Below are 15061 nucleotides of genomic sequence, written 5' to 3'. Positions count from 1 at the left end.
AAAGTTTCCTAGCAAGAATAGTCATCAAATATCGTCAACTCATTTCTGAGGCCTATTCTAGAGCCCTCATAAACAAGAAAACATGGGAGTTTTTAAATATAAAAGATCCAAAAACGCCCACTATGTATGCTCTACCTAAGGTCCATAAGAACCTCAAAAAACCTCCAGGCAGGCCAATAGTCTCCGGTAATGGTTGCCTAACAGAGCGAGCTAGCCAATTAGTGGATGACTACTTACGTCCCCACGTATTGGCTTTACCCTCACATATTAGAGATACAAGCGACTTGATCAAAGCCATAGATGGCATTCAAGTTCCTAAAGATGCATGGCTGGTGGGTATTGATGTGGAGGCCTTATACAACTCTATCCCGCATCACTGTGGGGTTAGAGTTGTAGAGGGCTTCCTATCAGAGAGGTGGTTCTTCATCACAATACAATGTTTTCATCATCTCACTTCTTAGATTCATTTTGTTAAACAATGTCTTTCTGTTCAATGGTTCCCATTACCTCCAGGTGCAGGGTGTGGCTATGGGGACCAAGTGTGCCCCCTCTTATGCCAACCTGCACCTGGGGGGATGGGAACGTGATCTCTTCTCCAGGGAGGATCTTGAGTCCCTTCTCTCCTGTGTACTCCTGTGGAGAAGATTTATTGATGACTTTTTTTATGATTTGGACAGGTTATTTAACCATGTTATTGAAATTTCTTGAAACTTTGAAAATCAATGATTTCAATCTTAAATTTACACATACATATAGCCAGAAATCCTTGGATTTTTTGGATATTACAATCTATGTAGGTGAAGATGGAACATTGGGCTCCACCCTCTTTCGTAAAACCACCGCAGGGAATACTATCCTAAGGGCAGATAGCTCCCACCCCCAACCATTGGTATCGAGTATACCATATAGCCAATATTTAAGAATAAGGCGTAATTGTACTCAATCAGAAGACTTTGAGAGAGAGGCAAAAAACTTACAGAGACGACTGCTATGTAGAGGATATAGTAGGGCATGTCTTAAAAGATCCTATCACAGAGCAAAAAAATGGAACAGAACTGACTTGATTTTTGGCAAAAGGAAAAAAACGACCAACACTGATGAGGTACGGCTAATTACACGGTACTCTGGCCAACATGACCAGGTACGATCAATTTTAAAGAAATTTTGGTACCTCTTAGAGGCTGATGAAAAGGTATCCAAACATATTGGTGACCGTCCTCAGATAACATTTAAAAAGGTCTCGATCATTAAGGGACCAGTTGGTCCATAGTCATTACACTCCTTCAAGCAAATGTAAAAGGAAATTAACGGGCACATATTCTTGCAGAAGATGCAACTTCTGCAGATATTTGCCCAATTCGAGTGAAATCGTTCTTCCAAATGGGAAATTATATAAACCCAATTTTTATGCAAATTGCCAAACTGTTGGAGTTATATATATATATATATATATATATATATATAAATAATGTATTGTAGCTGTAAAGCCTTCTATATAGGCAAAACTAAAAGACCTTTTTTCAATAGAATTCGAGATCATGTTAAAACTTGTCAAAAACAAGAAGTTCGAAAGTCCCATTAGTCGCGATATGGGTCTATATCATGGCTTTGATGATAAAATGATGACATTCTTTGCCTTGGAACATGTTCCACTGAATGAACGAGGTGGAAGTGTAGACAGAAATTTATTGCAACGTGAAACCAAATGGATATTTAATTTATCAGCTATTCAGTATCCTGGTATAAATTAATCCATTAGTTTCAAGCCCTTTCTTGGCTAGGTAATGTCAAAAGAATTCATTGTTAGTTTTCAAACCAAATGTTGGATTTTAACTAACAGGTCAGGATCCTGTGCTTTGACACAGTATCCTCTTTTTTTGTGCTTTATGCATTATTAATTTATATAGTGTTGATATGAATTGATTGTATCATGTTTTTCAGATGCAGTTCTCTACTCACAAAAGAACAAGGAATTTTTCTTTTATCATATTGCTTTCAACAATTCCTGATCCTAGCCGGTAGGTGAGCATGACTGGGGGCGCCGAACGGATCGGGTGACCCTTTTTCCATCAGATTGAGAGGTAATTCAAACTGGGCTTCTTTCTTGCCTCTGTTCTTGTTGCCCATATGGGCAGCCGCGGTGCCCTACCTTATTTTTCCAGGTAAATTGGTCCGGCCTGGTTAGTAGCAGCACCACCTTTGATTCCCGGCCGATTTCCTTTTTGGAGCCTTATATTACATGCTTTTTCTTTTTACATCTTTCTTTTAGCAGATGAATGCATATTTCTTACTATAGATACGAGAGAGTAATTGAGGCAGATTTTTGTATGTGACTGTGTCCTATAAAATCTTCTTTATATCTTTATATATTTTAAGATTCTCTCAGGTAAGTATCATTGCTTAATTAGCATAATTTGGGTCGATCTTGGTGTTGAACCTATTTCGGACTATTTGTTTCCTTCTCAATCTACCTCCTCTGCATACATGGCGACCGGAACGGATGTGGTCATCCTCGACTTCCGGTTCCGGGCCGCATCATGTGATGCGGTCGCGTCTGTATGACGCACTTCCCGCTTGGCTTCAATTGGATCGCCGGGCATACCTCGCTCTCACTCCCGCGGTGACGTTAGATGCCGCAGGAGTGGAGAGGGTGTATAAATGCCAGCGCAACATGGTCAGTATTACACTAGACCACCGGGGAACGACATATGCGTTTGAAGATTTCTGCGGTAATGGAACATTTTTTCTTCTTACTACTCTACTGATTCCTTTTGGGCTTAGATATGCTGACTAAATTACCTTGTGCTTTATGCCCCTCTTTCTCTCTTGTGCAGCATTGTTTTGGAGCACACCATTGGGAAAATTTTTTGCAATTTGGCGTCCGATCACATATCAGTGTGGATGGAACTCCATGTGTTCAATATTGCCTCATAAGGGTAAATATTCTTGGTCATTTTTCCACTAGCATATTTCTTACAATTTGAGGTGTACCTATACACCATATATATATATATATATACACATTTCTTTTGTCTCTCTTAAAAGGGATACTTCTTCCTGGGGATTTATATGGGATAGTCTTTGCTCTCCCTCCCCGCTTTTGATATTGGAATACCCTTGAAGTATATTTCATTGCTAATTCAGAATAGGTAAATATATTCCCATTCAAGAATGTGATATTTACAAGTCACAAAACCTATATTGTTTTTAATGTATTCCTATATTGCAGTCTCTCATTCTCAATACGTATTATCCTTGGCTTGGCTATCACCCTCTCTACGGGTCAACTTTAAGGGGCTAGATGTCCCAGTTCCTCCCTCCTCATTCACCTGGTCTCCGGCGCCTACGTTGTGTTCACCTCCGGCAAAAGAAAGGGGTCAGGTCTTTATAAAAAGGTACCTTTTTGATATTAGTGCTAAAATTGTGAAGTGTATGAGGGCATCAAATTTAGGACCTTTTGGTTTATGCCCCAGTAGTTATTCCTTTGTTCTATTGTTTATGTTCTTTTTTTTCTGTTATTTAGAAATGTTCACTCAAGAAATATCTGGCAAAACTCCTGAAGAAGCTATTATGAAGATGGCGAAACATGTAGAGTTGATATTTTTGAGTGCATTCCTTTGCTTTTAACATTTTATCTAATGTCCTGTCTTGTTCCTTTTCCTTTGTGTAATAAAATGTTCAATTTTTGAGAATTCAGATTTTTCTCCATCATTTGCACCTTTAAAGTCCCAATTTGCCCCCCTCATTGTAGTTACCAATTATCATAGGGATGTGGTGCTTTTTATTCCATCTCTAGCAATATTTTCAAAAATTCTGATTTTATATTATTGTAAACTTGTATTCGGCTTTTTAATAATAAACCCATTGATGCTGTACTTAGCTGGTACTCTCTTGTGTTCCTTTCTTGTAATTTCAGAGAGTCAATCCTGTCTCAGGTGGAGGCACCTACTGAAGTACAACACCCTTTCTATAGAAATGTATGAACTTATGAACTACCTATGCTGTGCAAGCATACCTTCACGTTTATCTAGGGGGTAGAGGCTAACTCACATGGATGGTGCATTAGCATTGGTCTGTGCCACAATTTCAATTGTTGTTCAGGCAGAAGAAAGAGGAACTTTGTTTTGCAAAGGCTAGGACTGATAGGTAGGCTCTTGACTGCCCTGACCACAGCCAAGCAGAGCAATTTACCTGACATGTCGTTGGGCAGGACAGAGAGAAACTGACTCACTGAGGTGGAAAGAAGAGACCAACTTAAGTAAAAAGGAAGATAAGTCACAAAAAAAGTGAATATCTTCTAATTCTTCTGCCTATAAAGCCACATTGCATGCTCCTGCACTGCAGGCTATATTAAAAGCCAGGAACTGGTGTCAATTTACAGGGAAACCTTGTCTACCTTTCTAGAGCACTGGGTCTTTTAAAGGGTCTAGGCTATGCCCTTTACGGTGGGAATACGCTCAAAAGTGTTTTCAGGGTCTGGAAACCATATGAATTGGGCCCTTACCCTGGACCTGAATAGCACCCTGGGGCTAGCACGTTGCATTTTGAAACAAGGTGATCATCGAATGCAGGATTCAGTGCCTGTAGCAAACATAGGCCAACCCAACACAGTCCCCAAGGTAACTCCAAAAGGTTCTGATCTGGAAGCTGATGGCTAGCCAAGTGTATAAGCAGTCAAATCTTGACAGTAGGAAAAAAGCCACAACTTTTCAAAAAGGAGAACAGGTGCATCACCTAAAGAAACTCCATCAAATTAAGTCTCCCAGCGTGGGTGGGGTTGAGTGCACACTAGGGGCAATCCTAGCAGGTTTTTGCCAGTTTCCAGTTACCCGAAGGTAGCCTGCATATTACCCTGCTCAGTAAATAAAAGTTCTGTTTTCTGTACTGTACAAATAAGATATGGTATTTATAATAGGTAAAAAACTAACGAAGTAAAAATACCAAATGCACTACCAGTGAAAAAAAATGGAACGTAAAAAAGAGTGTGTGTGTGTAATAACAAATAATGAAAAAACTGCCAATCTGTGTAGTGCGACCACATACCAATAAGAAATCTAATAATAATGATAATAATAATAATAAAAAAAATTGTCGCTAATTCCAATGTATAGATGAAATAAAAAACAATCTTCACCAACCAGCCCGTTTCGACTATCCCAGTGGCAGGCACTGCAGCTCATCCACTTTTTACGAGACTTAGGCCCCTCCTCAACATTTGTGAGAGATTTTATGCCTTTTGAACATCTCTTGGTGGCCCAGGGCCCCTTACCTCATACTCTTTCCCAGCTATACTCTCTCCTCTCCCTACCGACGGAGGACTTCACCCTGCCGGGTATTCTGAAGTGGGAAGGAGAACTCCATAGGACGTTCTCCGCGCCTCAAAAACAGATCATTAGATTCACCCTCAAATCACCTATATGCACGCGGATCCAGGAATCCAACTACAAGATTTTATCTCACTGGTACTACACCCCAGTTAAGCTACGTCATATCTTCCCTGAGGCCTCAGATCTGTGCTGGTGATGCCTGCGGGAGCGAGGCACACTACCCCACATCTTCTGGAGCTGTCCCGTACTTCGGGACTTTGGGACGGAGGTACGCAGGATTGCCCAAATGACGACGGAATATGTTATCCCAGACGACCCGACATTCTTCCTGCTACATTGCTCCAGGATGGAACCGAAACGGTATAAACGTTCCGTGACCCGCCACCTCACGGATGCGGCTAAGTCATGCATTAGCCTCTGTTGGAAGAGCACGGCCCCTCAGACGACCTGCTTATGGCTACGAAGAGTGAAATGGATCAACAACTTGGAAGACTTGGTACTCACTGCACAGGGTAGAAAGGAAAAGTACTCTAAAACATGGGCCTGTTGGAACGCGTTCATACTATCAGATGCGGGACAGGCTCTGAGCGCTCCCCCCTACATGACTTATTGAACGGCTGGGTGGGGGGGGGGGGGGGGGTCATCCGCACGGGACAGCCCTGCCTCTATATCTATCTGCTCTCTCTATTCTCCCCACTTTCCACTTACACTACTGCGTGTACCCATGTCCATGTCTATCCCCCCCCCCTCTTCCTGACCCTCCTTTGTCCCCCCTCTTCCCCTTACATGCAAAATAAACTTCTGCATTCTCATATTTGCGCATTAACACAGAGGTTTAGTTTTTCACTGCATACCTCTAATTGTTCCACTTGAGCTGCTGTCTCTGACGAAAAGATGCTGTCATATGTTCTTCTAGCCCGGTTATGGCTCATACCTATATGCACTGTTTCCTATTTATGATGAGTATGCACTTGATCTATGTATTACGTTACTATGATGTTTTGATCTGGTTATTACACACTTCTTCTTGATGAGCATATACTCTGTTTATACGCGCTTGTATTTCTTTTATAATAAAGAATTTGAAAAAAAATAAAAAACAAAACAATCTTAAAGCATATTGGAATGCATAACAAATAAATAATTCATTAAAATAGTGATAAATAGTAAAGTTGATAAAAAAGTTCCTGTGGATGTGCAGTAGAGAAATTGTTAATATAATAGTGATCCAAGACGTGATCATAAAAATCATCCAAAATGGTGCCATATGTGGAAAAAATCCCAACACAAGATCCACCGATAAGTGCAATGGCTGCTCACCACAATGATAAATAAATCAAGCATTCATCTAAGGTATATAACTCATCCATATAGCTGGTAATGACTCAGATGCAATAGAGGTGTATATGGATTGCCAGGCATGTTGGAAGTAATGTCTCGTTGTTGTGTTCATATAAAAACAAAAAGGAGAGCTCCATAGTGCAGTATTTAAGGATTAATGTATAAAACAATAGTAACTTACAAGTTTTTATGAAAGGATGAACATGGAAAATGGACCGATAGGCCCCCGCATTGAGCGGCGTGGCAAACTCCGAACTTCCGTCACCCGGCTCCTCCCGACGCGTTCCGTCACAAATACACATCACTTTCTCAAGGGTATGGATGCGAGGTGACACTCACCAGGATTAAAAGCAAGCGGTTGTCATAGTAACCGCATAACAAATCTCAAGTACTAATTAGCCAGCTAAAGAGCAATATTCATAAAATACACAATGTTCAAAATAAAAATAGACTGATAAATACACTAATAGATCTAATGTTATAAACAGTCAAACAAAATTAAAATAATTAGAAAGAAAAAAGAAGCCCTGCTCGGGATTATTATGATAATAGGAGGATTCCTGCCCCTCCTCATAACTATCAGAATTGAAGAAAGAAGAGACCCTATCCCCACATAGAACAGGTATGGAATTTTAAGGAGGGAAGATGATCACGATAAAACCCCTCATCATTACAAAAGATATACAGTTGTGTTCAAAATTATTCAACCCCCACTGAAATTGATTGTTTTGGCCAGTTTGACATTGATTTTGATCATTCAGTCATCCTGCTTAGAATTAAATCAAAGAGGCACGTGTAGGTCAGACAAATATAACATAACATTTATAATGAAATAACCACAAATGTTTTTTCTGTGCTCACATCATTATCAGTTTTATTCAACCCCCAAGTGACACTCAATCTTAGTACTTAGTAGAACATCCTTTTACAGTTATAACAGCTTTTAAACGTGAAGCATAGCTTGACACAAGTGTCTTGCAGCGATCTACGGGTATCTTCGCCCATTCGTCATGGGCAAAAGCCTCCAGTTCAGTCACATTCTTAGGCTTGTGCACTGCAACTGCTTTCTTTAAGTCCCACCAGAGGTTCTCAATCGGATTTAAGTCTGGTGACTGTGATGGCCACTCCAAAATGTTCCAGCCTTTAATCTGCAACCATGCTCTAGTGGACTTGGAGGTATGCTTGGGATCATTGTCCTGTTGAAAGGTCCAACGTCTCCCAAGCCTCAGGTTTGTGACGGACTGCATAACATTGTCATTCAATATCTCCTGGTACTGAAGAGAATTCATGGTAGCTTGCACACGCTGAAGCTTCCCTGTACCTGCAGAAGCAAAACAGCCCCAAAGCATGATTGACCCCCCGCCATGCTTCACAGTAGGCAAGGTGTTCTTTTCTTCATAGGCCTAGTTCTTCCTCCTCCAAACATAGCGTTGATCCATGGGCCCAAACAGTTCTAATTTTGTTTCATCAGTCCACAGAACACTATCCCAAAACTTCTGTGGTTTGTCCACATGACTTTTGGCATACTGCAGTCGACTCTTCTTATTCTTTGGAGACAGCAAGGGGGTGCGCCTGGGAGTTCTGGCATGGAGGCCTTCATTACGCAGTGTGCGCCGTATTGTCTGAGCAGAAACTTCAGTACCCACATCTGACAAATCTTTTCTCAGTTCCTCAGCAGTCACACGGGGACTTTTCTCCACTCTACGCTTCAGGTAGCGCACAGCAGAAGTCAGCATCTTCTTTCTGCCACGACCAGGTAGCGTTTCAACAGTGCCCTTTGCCTTGAATTTGCGAATGATGCTTCCTATGGTGTCTCTTGGTATGTTTAACATCTTTGCAATCTTCTTATAGCCATTGCCCTTCCTGTGAAGAGTAATCACCTCTTCTCTTGTCTTCCTGGACCATTCTCTTGACTTTACCATGTTTGTAACCACACCAGTAAATGTCTAGAATGAGCTGAGTATCACAGTCATTTTAAAGCTGCCTAATTGGTGCTTATTAGGCTTTATTGCTGCTCCCTGACATCCACAGGTGTTTTCAATACCTGATTGAAAACACTTCAATGAACCTCTGTTCTTCAGAGTGGTAGTCTTTAAGGGGTTGAATAATTGTGTCAATGAAGAATTCACAAAAGAAACATTTATTACTGTATTACAAAACCAATTGATGTCATTTTAGTTGCATATGGTTCTTGAGGAAGTCCTTGTAGGATTTCATTCTGACTACAATTACAAAATGTACACTAAATTCCCTAAAACCCTTTACAACATTGGGGGTTGAATAATTTTGAACACAACTGTAGGGATGACCATAATAGAAATGAGCAATTTTTTTAAGGGACAGACAACAAGGACCCCCAGAAAATCAGATGGAGAAAAAAACATAAGCAGGAGATCAATACCACCAGAGAAAGGGTAGAGAAGAAGCCCCGAAAAAAAGAGAGGCGATGCTGAGCAAGCCTCTAAAAAACAAAAGAAAAAGAATATTAGGAGAAGGTATATTAAACTTAAGTGGAACTATCCTTACCGATAAAGTTTTAGATAGAGGCTTGAAATTTGCTCCAAAGAGGAATCTCAACAAATTTGACACATTTTGACAAATTTACATTTATATTTTTTGCTTTGACAAATTTATGTGGATATTTTGAAATTTACACAAAGATTAAATTTAAAAAAGTATATGCTATCAAAACCAGGAGAGCCCCGTATAAATAAACCAATAGTTGACACAGCTATATACATACCACATTAAGGAATAAATCATTATTTAACCCTCCGTCAACAAATGAAAGTCAGTGAAGTTTTTAAAAAAATTGGTGACACAAGAGCTTAATAAATTAAAAGTGAAGAAAATATGGGACCCAAAAGCAATAAGGGAAGGGATAAAACAACTTGAACAGAAAAAATATAGTTATCAGGCCAGCAGATGATGGTGGATCTATAGTGATATTGTCTAAAGAAACCTATGTCAATGAAATGTCTAAACAATTATTGGATTCTTGTTCTTATTTAAAAAACTGAAGTCTAATCCAACAGAGACATACAAAAATATTTAGAGAAATTAATCCAAGAAGGAAAAAGAAAAAAGTTTTCTGAATGAAAAAAAAGCCAAATATCTTGTGCCGAACACTTGTCGAATCCCGGTTAAATACATTGCCGAATCTACACAAGGACAAAACAAAATCCCCCTGGAAGACCCACTGTGAATGGCATTAACTCAGTTGGGTTCAGATTAGGAGAATATATTGACTGGTTTCTACAGCCAGTAGTACAGGAAACCAGATCGCATGTGAAGGATACCAAGCACCTCTTAAAACTAATAAATTATTTAAAATTAGACTCTGAAGTCATCCAGCTAGCTACAGCAGATGTAGCAAGTCTGTATACTATCATTAATCATCAAGAAGCATTATCAGCATCTAGATGGGCTTTAAAAAAAAAAAAAAAAAAAAAAAAAAAGAAGAAGAAGGATGAGCAATCTCAAATGCCCACAAAGGAAATTCATACAGAAAAGTCTTAAGTATAGTTTGGGACATAGCTACTTCTGGTATGATAATAATTATTATAAACTAATAAATACAAGGTGTGGCTATGGGAGCCAAATGTGCTCTGAGTATAGCCAATCTCTATATGGCACAGTAGGAGGAGGAGGAAGCTATCAACCTAGCCAGTTATTATAGAAGATTTATTGATAATATTATTTTGTGGGCAGGTGATAGAGAGCTTGGTGAGGTTTAGAGAAAAACTTAGAACAAGAACATTGTCCTTTCCTGGGAAATCAATGGAGAAAAATTTAAAATTGTCCTTGCAGTAGGACAAGAATGTCTTCCAAGTCCATATTCACCAGAATATATAGTGAGCGCTCACTTCTGCCCAAAGATAGACGTATTTTTGGTTTTTGCAGTTATTGATCCCATGCTTACATTGTTTTTGCAAGTGTTGCACAGTGCTGCTGATTTTCCTGCAGATGGAGAGGAGAAATAGTCCCAGACCACATTTTTAATTTTTCTATCTCCATCCAGCTCCATTGAAACAAGAAAGACACTAATACAGGAGTTACCCATTAATTAAACAAAATGGCTGGCTGGCACCCTGTGGTGGGTGGCTGGCTGGCACCCTTTCGTGGCTGGCTGGCACCCTGTGTGGTGGGTGGCTGGAACATACAGGCCCAGGGCCTGTCGCTGGCTAGCTGGTACAGTCAGGACTCAGGCAGGGCCTGTAGCTGGCTGGCTGGTACACAGTGGGTGTGTGGGACTGGTTGGCTGGCTGGCACCGAGCAGCTGTGGGTGGTGGGTGGCCGCGGCAGCTGTGTTACAGAACATGTGTCTGTGACTGGTCTAGAACTACTAGATCACCCACTGTAGATCACTCACTGTCCCGACTGACTGTGCAGCATGCAGACTCCAGTGTGGCCACGGCGGGTAAAACACGAGGCTGAGGGAGGCGACCTAAGAGCTGCCCAGTGTACGGAGGCGTGTGGCGCACCATAAGTGATGACATCACAAAACTATCAGCAATATCGGTAACTCCAAAGGCCAATTTCGATATATCGGGGAAAGTGCATATCGGCCCCCGATATATCCGTGTTGCCAATAATCGGTCGATCCCTAATCCATACCCTTGAGAAAGTCATGTGTATTTGTGACGCAAAGCGTCACAAGGAGCTGGGTGACATCACTTCTGGTCTACGGCCGTGACCGGAAGTTCGGAGTTTGTCACGCCGCTCAATGCGGGGACCAAGCAGTCAATTTTCCATGTTCATCCTTTCGTACAAACTTGTAAGTTACTATTGTTTTCTACATTAAACATTAATTAAATACTGCACTATGGAGCTCTCATTTGTTTTTATATGAACACAACGACGAGATATTACTTCCAACACGCCTGGCAATCCATCTACACCTCCATTGCATCCGAGTCATTACCAGCTATAAAGGATGAATTATATACCTTAGATGAATGCTTGATTTATTTATCATTTAGGTGAGCGGCCATTGCACTTCACGGTGGGTCTTGTGTTGGTATTTTTTTTAAATATAGCACCATTTGGATGATTTTATGATCACATCTTGAATCACTATTACATTTACTATATCTCTATTGCACATCCACAGGAACTTTTTTATGGACTTTACTATTTAATGATTATTTGTTATGCATTCTAATTATATGCTTTATGATTTTTTATTTCATCTATACATTGGAATTAGCGCCAAATTTTATTATTATTAGATTATTTATACTAGGTGCAATCCTGTATAACAGTAAGCGGGTTAATTCCTTACTCACCGATTCCTCGCAGGTGACTTTCCAGGATCTTCTTGAACTGAAGCAAGACGAGCAGTCAGTGGCTTAGCAGAATCCTGGTGAACAAGGCTAAACCAGTATAAAGAGAAGGTAATATCAATCATCACTTTTCAAACAATAAAAAAAGAGCTTTAGATAGATATTCTAAGTAGGAATGAGCTACTTTAACCAGTTGCCGACCGCCCCAAGCAGATTTACTGCGGCAGGACGGCTCGGCTGCGCATAATCTTGTAGTACTATGTGATTATGCGCACACGGTCTCACTGTGATTAAACACAGTGGGAGTCAGGCAACGGGAGGAGCGGTGGCAATCGCTGCCGGCCTCCCGCGATGGTCAGAGAAACTGACAGAAGACCCGCCTGTTTATCTAAACAAAGCAGGCGGGTCTTCTGTCACACAGGCAGAGAAAGATCAGGAGTTTCAGCTAAGCTGAAACCCCGATCTCTCTGTGCCTGTCACAGAGCCCTTCCCCCCCACAGTCAGTAAGACTTTTTAGGCATACATTAACCCCTTTCATCACCCCCAGTATTAAAACCTTCCCTGCCAGTGTCATTTATACAGTAACAGTGCATAGTGTTTAGCACTGATTATTGTATTGTCACTGGTCCCCAAAAAGTGTCAAAATGTCAGTTAGGGGTCTGATCTGTCCGCCACAATGTTGCAGTCACGCTGAAAATCGCAGATCGCCATTACTAATAAAAAAAAAACCAAACAAATACAAATTTCCAAAATCTTTCCTGTAGTTTGTAAACGCTTTAACTTTTGCGCAAACCAATTAAAATACGCTTTTTGGGATTTTTTTTCCAAAAATTTGTAGCAGAATACAAATTGGCCTAAAATGATCAAAAAAATTTGATTACATTTTTTTATTGGGAATGTTTTATAGCAGAAAGTAAAAAATAGTGTTTTTTTTTCAGAATTGTCGCTCTTTTTTTGTTTATATCGCAAAATCTAAAAACCGCAGCGGTGATCAAATACCACCAAAAGAAAGGGTATATATACACTAGAAAAGTATATCCCCGTGTCAATGGCTTATGGTATGGTATATTGTGTACATTTTAAAAGTTCAATAAAGCCTTTTAAAAAACAGTAATACACCATCTGGAGCTAGTGTGAACCGAGGCTTAGAGGTACCCACTTTTTGCCATTTATTATTTGCACCACATCTAAAGCTATGGTTTCACCCATCTCATATGATTTTTTTTAACACTTTAGAGGGCTTTTATAATATTTATTTATGAACTATTAGCACTTCATGAGACCACCTGTAGTATAATATTCAAAGCCTATTTTCTATAAATGTTAAAACAACTTTTAATGCAATATCTGCATTGGACAAGCACCTTCGTCACAGGAGCCGAGTGGAACGCATGCTGGTATTCGCCGCTCTCCATTCGTGAGCTCCGTTTTTAGCTGGCGTTTTATTGTGTACATTTTAAAAGTTCAATAAAGCCTTTTAAAAACGGTAATACACCATCTGGAGCTTTTTTGTATTGCATAAACCCAGCTGGACCCGCGGATGGAGGCCAACTAGGAGGGGGCAGTCCGGAACATTGAGGCACCACTAAGCCCAGCGGAACCTACCCTGGTCCAGGTGGCCAAACAAGTGGTATCTGGTCTTAATACTATAGGTATCTAAGACCCACTTCATCTGGTGAGTGTGTTATTTTATTACCTCTCACAGGGACAACAAGTACCAGCACGTGACCGTTTGGAGACTGAGCACAGAGCACCTGCACTTTAATTTTTCACCTAAGGAAATCTGCATAATTGCACCACAAGTCACCCATGAACTGTTTTACATGAGGATCTCTATGAACTTCTTTTTTGAAACACTGATTGAACAATTTATCACAGCAAGAATTGCACTTATGAATGTTGTCTGTTTTTCGTTGCTTTTGATTTATATTGTCTATATATGAATTCTAATGATATATTTAGTTTAGTTCTATTTATTTTAGGACCTTTACGTTTATTTAGTATTTTAAGTACAACACACCATATTTAGAGGTACTTTTTGCTATTTATTTGCACCACATCTAAAGCTATTGTTACACCCATCTCATATGATTTTTTTTTTTATGCACTATTAGCACTTCATGAGACCACCTGTAGTATAATATTCAAAGCCTATTTTCTATAAATTTTACCCAACTTTTAATGCAATATCTGCATTGGACAAGCACCTTTTTAGTCTCCTACCCATAGCAAGCGCTATAGCTAGCCCCTACATTTGTGGCTATACTTCATCATACCACCAAAAGAAAGCTCTATTTGTGGGGAAAAAAAAGGACATCAATTATGTTTGGGTACAGCATTGCACAAAGTAACGCAGTGCCAAATCGCAAAAAATTGCCTGGGCATTAAGGGGGTAAAACCTTCCGGAGCTGAAGTGGTTAAGGAACATGTATACTAATACCACTATACAAAGCTAGTAGTAACAGGGTTTTGAGGGGAAAAAAAAAAAAAAAAAAAAAAAAATCGATATCCCAATGACCCTCCCTCATAACAGGGTCTGGGCAATTCCTGAAGGCCAGTGGCTCGCAAAAGACAAGACAGTTAAACCTCCTCTTCAGGGTATTCCTAGAAAGAAACCTAAAAATGTCCTCGACCATCACTAGGCATCACTAAGATTTGATTCTGTTTGCGTGGACCAAAACTTTAGAGGTGTTATTTGGTTACCCCCAACTTGACCATTCTGTATCCCACTTCAGCTCCGGAAGGTTTTACCCCCTTAATGACCAGGCCATTTTTTGCGATTTGCTTTGACTGCATTGCTTTAACTGACAATTACGCGGTCAGGGGGCCGCTGTACCAAAATACAATTGGATGTCCTTTTTCCCCACAAATAGAGCTCTCTTGGTGGTTTGATCAACTCTGCAGTTTATAGATTTATAGATTTTGCGCTACAAAGAAAAAAAGAGCGGACAATTTTTTTTTTTTTTTTCAAAAAAACTTTTTTTTACTTTTTGCTATAAAACATTCCCAATAAATAAAAAATCTATTTTTTTTTTTTATCAGTTTAGTCCAATTTGTATTCTGCTACATATTTTCGGTAAAAAAAATCCCAAAAAGCATATATTAATT

At 39.9% G+C, this 15061-nt stretch overlaps 1 protein-coding gene across 4 annotated transcripts in view; it reads right to left on the bottom strand.

Moving 5' to 3' along the window:
- Positions 1-15061, bottom strand: part of PIKFYVE (phosphoinositide kinase, FYVE-type zinc finger containing) — a 583956-nt gene that overhangs the window by 529682 nt on the left and 39213 nt on the right. For all 4 annotated transcript variants that reach the window (XR_014225388.1, XM_082260055.1, XM_082260056.1 and 1 more), the window contains exon 7: positions 11957-12043. Coding sequence is in view for 3 of the 4 variants with exons in the window: in XM_082260055.1 (XP_082116181.1) it covers positions 11957-12043 (87 nt within the window). In the remaining variant the exon portion in view is untranslated. The remainder of the gene's footprint in view (positions 1-11956; positions 12044-15061) is intronic.

Source organism: Pelophylax lessonae, assembly GCF_965119305.1.
Source record: "Pelophylax lessonae genome assembly, chromosome: 6".
In the NCBI taxonomy this organism is placed as follows: Eukaryota; Metazoa; Chordata; class Amphibia; order Anura; family Ranidae; genus Pelophylax; species Pelophylax lessonae.
The sequence above is the reverse complement of the archived record's forward strand: the minus strand, read 5'-3'. Positions and strand labels throughout refer to the sequence as shown.